General features: G+C 42.6%; 1 protein-coding gene across 1 annotated transcript in view; it reads right to left on the bottom strand.

Moving 5' to 3' along the window:
- The window catches only part of LOC102876018 (fructose-1,6-bisphosphatase isozyme 2-like), a 177,069-nt gene that overhangs the window by 79,589 nt on the left and 87,662 nt on the right, over positions 1 to 9,818 (bottom strand). The window contains exon 3 of the mRNA XM_006898872.1: positions 6,718 to 6,810. Within this exon, the coding sequence (XP_006898934.1) occupies positions 6,718 to 6,810 (93 nt within the window). The remainder of the gene's footprint in view (positions 1 to 6,717; positions 6,811 to 9,818) is intronic.

Here is a 9,818-nt window from a genome sequence, read left to right as displayed (position 1 = left end):
TAAGTATCTGCTAGTGTTTGTAGATACCTTTTCAGGATGGGTCGATGCATTCCCCACCAAGCAGGAGACTGCGAATGTGGTAGCCAAGAAGATCCTGGAAGAAATTTTCCCACGGTTTGGAATACCCAAGGTAATTGGGTCGGACAATGCCCCAGCCTTTTTTGCCCAGGTGAGTCAGGGACTGGCCAAACAACTGGGGGTGAATTGGAAATTGCATTGTGCTTATTGACCTCAGAGCTCAGGTCAGGTAGAAAGGATGAATAGAACTCTAAAAGAGACCTTAACTAAAATAGCTATTGAGACCGGCATAAAAGATTGGATTGCTCTCCTTCCCTTCGCACTGTTCCGTGTGCGGAACACCCCAGGGATCCTTTCACTTACCCCCTAAGAAATCATGTATGGGGGACCACCCCCCTTACTAGTGTAAATGTGAAGTACAATGATGCCAGTTTTACTGATTCTGCATCATTAATGACTCATTTGAAAGCTCTAGAAACATGCCAAAAGGTGACCTGGCCAATGCTTCAAGAGATTTATAATGATAAATTGCCTCCCCTCCCGCACAATTTTCAGGTTGGAGATAAAGTCTTGATCCGCCGGCACCGGACCAGCAATCTTGAGCCTCGCTTGAAAGGACCATATCAAGTGCTGCTGACTACTCCTACAGCTGTTAAAGTAGACTGAGTAGCAGCTTGGGTCCATGCTTCTCATGTCAAGCCAGCTCCGACCGGTGAAGATGACCAGTGGACTCTGGAAAGGACTGACAATCCTTTTCGGTTGCGCCTTCATCGAGACAGCCGCAAGTAACCACAACCTCACCTGGGTAGTCCAATCTCAAGCAGGGAACGTTGTATGGTCTATATCTGCAATCGCTACCCCTTGTACCTGGTGGCCAGATCTGTACCCTGACCTCTGTAAGTTAGCCCATGGAGCCCCTGCAGACTGGGACGTAGAAACAACTCTTAAACCCACTGCTCCCTCATGGCCCACTCCCAATGACGCTCAAGGCCTTCTAGCCCCTGCCCTCCTCAGAGGGCGAGCAGGTTGTGGAAATCAGAAACAGAGAGGGAACCTAAGATGGTTCACTTTCTACGTCTGTCCGGGGCATGACCTGAGTACACGAGGGCTAACTCCCATGTGTGGGGGTCAGAGTGATTTCTATTGCCGAAGCTGGAAATGTGAAACAACTGGGAATACTTACTGGAACCCTTCCTCTTCTTGGGATTTCATAACTGTAACAGCTAACTAACTACTCCCGAGTTAACCCTAGAAATCCCAATTCCGTTAAACAAGCAAGAGCTGCATGCAGTAATTGGTGTCACCCCTAAAAATCTCTTTCACAGATCCTGGCAAAAAGGCCTGTCAATGGCAGTCAGGATATTGGTGGAATCAGACTTTACCAAGAACACTATGATAATGGGCTATCATTTATGATAAAGCTGTTTGATCGCCCTCTACAGAGTACAACAATAGGACCTAACCCTGTGCTGGCAGGGCTCTCCCCAGCTGAGAAATTGCCTCCTGTGCCACCCCAGAGCCAACCCATCTTAACTTCACCCACACCACCAAAGGAGTTAAAAAAGCGACCCACCTCTACAAGAGACCGTCTCCTCAATCTAATTAAAGGAGCTTTTAGTGCCCTAAACAATATCAACCCCCAAATTACTGATTCTTGTTGGTTGGGTTTAGCCACCAACCCACCTTACTATGAAGGTATTGCAGTGGCAGGAACATATAAAAACACCACTGAACATAATAACTGGACTTGGGATACTGAGACAAAGTTAACTCTAACTGAAGTTTCAGGAACTGGAACCTGTATCGGGAACCCTTCTGGCAATCTCCGCTCATTATGTAATACCACTACCCAAGTGCCCCCCTCCAAGGGATACTTAGTTCCCAATACCGGGTATTGGTGGGCCTGCAATACTGGATTAACCCCGTGTGTCTCTTTAGCTGTTTTTAACTCTAACTTTGATTACTGTGTATTAATTTATCTGATGCCCTGAATATATTATCACCCTGATGATGAATTTGTTAAAGAATTTGATCATGCATCTGAGCGCCGTTTTCGCAGAGAACCTATTACTATGACCCTAGCAGTCTTATTAGGAGTAGGAGGAATAGCTGCAGGAATAGGTACAGGGACTTCAGCACTTGTCTATGGGCAACAACAATACCATGAGTTAAAAACAGCCATAGACGAGAATCTTCGGGCTTTAGAGTCATCAATTACTCAGCTAAAAGAATCCCTGACCTCCTTATCTGAGGTAACCTTACAGAATAGAAGAGGGCTGGATTTATTATTCCTCAAAGTCGGGGGTCTCTGTGCCGCACTAAAAGAAGAATGTTGCTTTTATATTGACCATTCAGGAGTAATAGAAGACTCCATGCAAAAGCTAAGAGAAAGGTTAGACAAAAGAAAACGAGACTGAGAATCTCCGCAAACATGGTTCGAGAGCTTATTTTATAAATCCCCATGGTTAACTACTCTTTTATCTACCCTTATAGGTCCTTTGATACTCTTGTTTATATTGTTATTAGTTGGGCCTTGTATTATAAATAAGCTTGTTACCTTTGTTAAAGATTGCATCAGTACTGTTCAATTAATGGTTCTAAGACAACAATATCAAAATATGAGAGAATCTGACTACAATGATACTGCCTCCAGGGATTCTTGGTTCTATGATTAGAACCTTGTACTAAAAGAAGTGGGGAATGAAAGGAAAATTTTTAAAATAATGTCCCCACACCCACGTATTGTAAGAACCTATACCTTTGATCTTGTGTAAACGTTTATGTTCCAGGAACTAGCTGACCACGACTGACCACAAGCTGAACAAGCAATTACTGGCAAAAACCATATCTTAACATCAGCAGCAGGTGGCTGACCTAGAACTGAACTTCTGCTTTTCCGAAGAACCAATGAGCAAACTCCACGCCAAGGAACCCCTAGCCCCTCTATAAAAATCCCTTGCTTTTTTGGCTCAGGGTCGACTTCCCTGTCTCCTCCGCCAATAAAGCCTCTTGTGATTGCAGCGAATGGATCTGGTGTGAGTTGCTCGGGGTCATTCCCGATCTGGGAAAAGCCCTAGTTTGGGGTCTTTCAAAAGGAGGGAGTAGCAGAGGACTGTCTCTTTGACTATGGATCACAACAAATGCTAACTCTGAGAAGAATGGGAATCCCAGAACATGTCCAAATGTTACTTACTGAAATTTTTTAGTGTCAATCAATTCTTTTTGGTACAGTGATTCTGTGTGTTCTCCCCATCTTCTTTTGATGCTTCCTGGATCATTCAAGGTTATGTTTACAGCATTTCTCAGTATTGCAACAAAAGGCTGAAATTCATTTCCAAGTTCTCTCAATGACTGAGTTCTTCCCTTTTTAGTTCTCTGACTCCAGCTCTTTGTATATTTCGTTATAATGTTTTGCTTTGTCTTCTCAAGCTGCCCCTTGAAATCTTTTGTTTAGTTCTTTGACTTCAGCATCTCATTCTTTTGTTTTGGTTTACCATCAATTTTTTTTTTTCAGGCCAGTACCAGACAATATGGATTGCTATCCATCGTGTTTTGCTTTGGGTAATTTTCAGAAGCAGACTGCCAGATTCTTTTCTCTTAGTCTGCCTTAGTCTGAAACCTGTCCATGTAAATGACCCTGTTAATATCTGAAGTACTAGTGCTCCATCTTCCAAAATTATAGCATCATGTAAACCACACCACAATACAACAAACTGTAGTTACAAGGCAACTTATAAGATTGGGAAGTACATAAGATAAGTTAAAATGGTCTCAAAGATATCCCTATCCTAAATCCTAAAATCTGTGAATATGTTATTTTTCAAGACCTTTGAAAATACAGTTGGAATTGTAAATCTTAGAATTGAGAGATTATGCAGATGGGTCCAACCTAATTGCTTTCGCCTTTCCAGTGGTGACCTCAGCATGCCAACATGCCTCTTGCAAAGGATCTCCTTCATCCCTCTCCAGAAAAAGAGAAGAGGACACACAAGTAGAAGCGCCTGGTGCTGAATCCGGATTCCTATTTCATGTATGTGAAATGTCCAGAATGCTATAAAATCACCAGTCTTCAGCCATGCACAAACAGCAGTTTTGTGTGTTGGCTGTTCCACTGTTCTCTGTCAGCCTATAAGAGGAAAAAGCAAGGCTTATAGAAGGAAGCTCCTTCAGACCTTAGCAGCATTAAGAAAAAGGAAAAAAAACAAAAACCAAACCACAAAAAACCTAACAAGCACGATGAATGGAAATTATCTCAATAAACAGAATTTTAGATATTTTAAAAAAACAAACCAAAAACGAAAGCCACCCAACCTAGAAAACGTTCTGTGGCTGGAGGCAGGAGAGATAAGACAGAAGGAGAGGTCATAGAAATGCAAAAGACCTACCTCCTCTGACTTTGAAAAGAGTCACAAGCCAAAGAAGATAACTTCTAGAAATAGAATGGCCCTGGGACCTTTGCTTACTTACTTGTGGCAGCAACCTAAATGTCTGGAAGTGGATTTACTTTTCATTTTGAAACATGAGACCCTAAACAGAGAACCCAGATAAGCAATCTAGACTTCTAAACTACAGAGATATGAAGTAATAAAGGATTGTTACTGTAAACCTCCTAACAAGTAAATTGTTAGGACATCAACAGAAAATTAGTAAAGTGAAATTCGGGATACACAAAGAGAGAAAGAAAAAGGGTCTTTGGGTGTCAAATGTAACCTAATAATAGGGTTAACTTGAATAGTCATCCACATTTCTGGGATAAGATCTTATCTATTACCTCACTTCCCCACATGTCTAAACTCTCTCATTGCTGTCATGTCAGAATTGACTCAGCTGATCTGACATTGAGTTTTGAAGGCTGTAAATCATATAGAAGAGATGGCTTATGGGTTAACAGTGCAACTCCTTAATGCACTATACATATAGAGCTTTCTGTGTCTAAACTAGTGTTGCTATAACATGAATACAAGTGGGTAACTTTAAAGAACAGGATTTTTTTTTTCTCTAGTTCTGAAGACTGTGGTGTCTAAATCAGGGTGTTGGCCATGTGAACTTCCTTGTAGGCATTCCCATTTTTTTGAGATCTTCACATGACATCTGTCTTCTCCCATACATGTGCTTATGCCTATGTCAAATCTGCTTTTTAAGTAATTCACTAGTGATTAGATTTAGAACCCATCCCAATTAAGTATAATCTGATTAACAAAGCAATAAAACTCTCTTGTCTATTTCCAAAAAGGATCATATCCACAGTCATCATTCAAACTCATTGCTAGTACCACTTGCCAAATCCCTGGCTAAGGGGTTCCCTAGAAGACCAGGTCCAGTGCTCCCCAGAATCACATTGTTTGGTAATGCAGCCCTAAGGGGGTGGTAAACTCTATCTAAGACTATATACCAGCACAAGACGGATAGTCAACAAGTTGTTGTTGTTGCTGTTATGTCGAGTCGTTTGCAACTCAGAGTGACCCTATGTATAACAGCCCTAAACCCTGCTCTATCCTGTGCCAATCGCACTGCCTCTGACACACCCATCCCGATTACCCCAGTCACTGAATCAATCCATCTCATAGAGGGTCTTCCCCCTTGTGCTGTCCCTCCACCCTCCCAAGCATGATGTCCCTCTCCAAAGACCTGTCCCTCCTTGCAACATGCCCAAAGTATGTCAGACGAAGCCCCAGAATCCTTGCCTCCAAGGAGTTGCTTGGTTTAATCCTCTCCAGGATGAATCTGTTTGTTTTCTTGGCAGTCCATGGTACATTCAATACTCTTCTCCAGCACCACAGCTCAAAGGCATCAATTCTCCTTCTGTCCTCCCTAGTCATTGTCCAACTCTCTGATGCATAGCAAGTGATTGCAAAGACCATGGCCTGTATCAGGCACACCTTAGTCTCCAGAGAGACACCGTTGCTCTTGAGTACTTTAGAGAGGTCCCTAACAGCAGACTTTCTCATCGCAATACATTTTTTCATTTCCTGGCTGCTCGTGCCAAGAGTGTTGACCGTGGAGCCAAGCAAACTGAAGCTGTGAACAATCTCAATATCTTTGCCATCCATCCTGATGTAATTAGTCCAGTGGTGAGAATCTTTGTCTTCTTGACATTGAGCCTCAGTACATACTGAAGGGTGCAGTCCTTGACCCTCTGTAGCAAGTTCATGAGGTCCTCCTCAGTTTCAGCAAGTAGGGTTGTGTCATCCACATAACGCAGAACAAGTACCATAAGGTAAAGTTGAAAAGAACTATGAAGAGTTGATCAAGTCAGAACCAATTCATAACGGACCCTCCACTGAGTTTTCAAAGCTGTAAATTACACTGAAGAAGACTTTCCATCTTTCTTCCACAAGCTTCTGGTGCACTCAAATCACTAAAAATGTAGGTATAGTCTTTGATTTCATAGTGCAAGTCTCTAAAGAGGAAACCACCAGTGCTCCCTTCCACAGGCATAGTGATTAGAATTCCAATTGATATTTAGCAAGTAGAAGAGACAGCTTGATCTATAAACTTACCAGAATTCCATAGAGAGAGCAGAAGAATTGCCAATTCAGTTCTTCCAAACAGGAAGATGAAGCAGCAAGAGGTTTCTAATTTGGGGGCAGCAGTGTGTCTAGTTAGTCAAAGGACAGATTTATTGTTTGCAGTCCAAGGCCCTTTCAGAAATTTACCCCCCCACGCAGGTTTTGCATATCATATCAGATACCTACTAACCTTTCTGTAGACGGCAAATATGGTGCCAATGGAAGCCAGACAGTCAATGTTGGAAGAGCCATCCAGTGGGTCAAAGCAAACAACATATTTGCCCTGAATGAACAGAGGGGGGAAAAAAATCAATCCATTAGGTCATCTTCCCACTATTAGTTTCTCTGGTGTCTACTTGTGTTAGGTTAGATCAACAGGATATCCTTAATGTAAGATGTGATAAGGAGTGTTGCCACAGCTCACCCTCACCACAACAGATTAGTTGATGCCCAGAGAAAGTGACCTACATCTTTTCTGCTCCCAATAGCTCTCCTTCCTTTGACCTTCGGCTCCACCCCTCCCTGCTCCCTCATCCATTGAGAAAAAAGTGTTGCTGAGGGTGTTGTAGGAAACTGGTTCTAAACTGGTACTGTAAAGAGGAGAGGTATGAAGGTTTGAGAGTTGCTACTCTATGGGAAACCTCATTCAAACTCATTATTATGGAGTTGGAACTGATCATAGTTGACCTTCTGGTAGGTTTTCTGAGGTGGTAAATTAAGTGAATACATCTTTCTCCTGAACAGCTGCTTTTGAGTGCAAACCTCCAGAGATGTGTTTAACCTTTGCATTAGCAGTACAACTTTCTACAGACTAGGTCAGAGCAACCTGCTGCTGTTCCCCATTGTTGTTATTGTTGTATACTGTCAAGTCAGAACTAACCCATAGCTGACCCTCCTGCAGGTTTTCAGAGATAGCTAATCAAACAAGAGAAGAATGTACATCCTTCTCCTGTGGAGCAGCTGGTGGATCCAAACCCTGTGCCTTCAGGATTGCAGTGCATCTTCTTACCACTAGGCCATCAGAGCTGCTTTAGAGTAACCCCATTAAGAGTCAGTTGCTCCTTTTTGGCAGTTTTTCTTGAGCCTCTAAGGGATTTTTAAAAATTGTAAATATCATTTTTTAAGTGTTTTAGCCCAAACACTTTAGAAAGTCTCAGAATGACCCATAAATATGTCAGGAGAATAAAATAGTGTTCTGGATATGCTGCATCTAATCCTGTCCCGTGTGAAAATAAAACAATAGAGCAAGCAGGCATCGGCACTTGTGTGTTCCTTCCCCATTCTCTGCTGTCACAGGCAACCCTAGTCAACATTTCCAAGAAAAAAAATCACCAGAGAATGTGTATCGACCTATACCTGTACCTCTGTACAGGCCTCTGGTGGCTTAGTAGTATAGAGTTGTGCTACCAACCCAAATGCACGTTGTTCAAATTCACCAGCTGCTCTATGGGAGAAAAATGGCCAGTCTCATCCTATCTGATTTGTTGCATCTGAAAAAAGCACTTCAGGGTCTGTCAGTGAGCAGATTCTGACTCTGACAACCCTCAATCAGGTTTCCAAGGCTGTAATTTTTATGGAAGGAGACCCACAGAGAAAGAGTTAAACTGTCGACGTTTTGGTTAGTCCCAGAGTGTTATACACAATGCCACCATTTTACAGAAAGAACTCTCTCTCTCACTCTCCATTGCTACTGAGCTGGCTCTAACCCAGACATAGCCTCACAGTAGAATGCCAAGGCTGTAAATGCCGCAGAAGATTGCTCATCTTTCTCCCACAGAATCTCCAGTAGATTCAAATTGGCAAAGACTTGCCAACTTTGGCTTAGCAGCACAATTACCTATAAACTACATCACTAAACTCCTCACATAGAAAACTGTTGTGTACTGCTGAGTCAGAACCAACTCATATCTGATACTCCAGCAGGGTTTCAGAAGCTGTTAATTACAAGGGATTGCCCATCTTTCTCCCATGAGCAGCTGGTGGATTCAAATCATGTGCCTCCAAGATTGCAGCACAGCTTCTTGCGACTAGGCCCCAAGTGCTCTCTTCTTAGAGAACTAGAAAGTACAATTAAGGAAGTATGATCACCAGGAGCGTGACTGCCAGGCTTGACATGTTCCAGAAATCGCACGTATCTCAAGCTGATGGGGAAGAAAATACAGGAGATTGGGCTGGAGAGATTAACCAGAAAACCAACTCTCAGGCAGAATTGACAATAAAAGGTATAATTCAACTGAAATTACATAAGACAAGTGTAAAGTGTACTGCAGGTTATTTGCATACTAATTAAAAGTGTGTGTGTGTGTGTGCGTGTGTGTGTGTGTGTGTGTGTGTACAACACACACACAAACACAAAGAGCGACAATTGTTGTCTAGTTGATTCTGACTAGCAATCAAGCAGATCTGTGTTTTATGGAATTTCAGTGGATAACTTCAGCATCAGATCACCAAGCCTTTCTTCAGAGATTGTAGGCACTGTCAAGTCAAGTACAACTCACAATGACCCTAACAAAAGGATCTGAGCCCTGTTCTATCCTGGGCCATCCTCACACTTCCTAATACACAAGAGTCCATTGCAGCAGTCACTGTGTCAATCCACTCGGCTAAAAGTCTTCCTCTCCTTCTCCAATGCTCCACCATTCCCAGCACTATGTCCTTCAACTAATAGCCCCTCCTATCAACATGCCCACAGTATGTGAGGCAAAGCGTCATCATTCTTTTCTCCAAAGAGCACTCTGGCTGAACCTTCTTCAAGACATATTTATTTGTTCTTTTGGCCATCCATGGGATATTCAGTGCTCATATTCAACACTACAGCTCAAAAGCATCAATTCTCTTTCTGTCATGCTTATTCATTGTCCAGCTCTCAGATGCATAGCAAGTGATTGCAAAGACTATAGCTATAGCTTAAATCAGACGCATCTTAGTCCACAAACTAACATCATTACTTCTAAATAATTCAGACAAGTTCCTAAATGCAGATTTCCCCAGAGCAATATGTCTCCTTATTTCTTTTTTTAAAACTTTCATTAAAAATATAATTTTAATAAAATTACTAGAAATCACAATTATCAAGGGCTGAAATAAAAAATAAAAATAGGACCCATGACCCCCATCTTCAGATATTGCATTGCTCCCCCCCAACCCAGCTCGCGCCCCCCGACCCCACCAGCTCTGAACTTTGGGACTGGCCAAGGGCTGTGCGCAGACGCAGTGAACAGTGGGAGTGGACTTGAATCGGGACACACCTGTGCAGCTCTGACCCACGACCCCCATCTTCAGGTATTGCAT

This window comes from Elephantulus edwardii, unplaced genomic scaffold, assembly GCF_000299155.1.
Source record: "Elephantulus edwardii isolate Elephantulus edwardi_28Jun2011 unplaced genomic scaffold, EleEdw1.0 scaffold00238, whole genome shotgun sequence".
NCBI lineage: Eukaryota > Metazoa > Chordata > Mammalia > Macroscelidea > Macroscelididae > Elephantulus > Elephantulus edwardii.
Note: the sequence above shows the minus strand (reverse complement) of the source record. Positions and strands in the feature narration are given on the sequence as shown.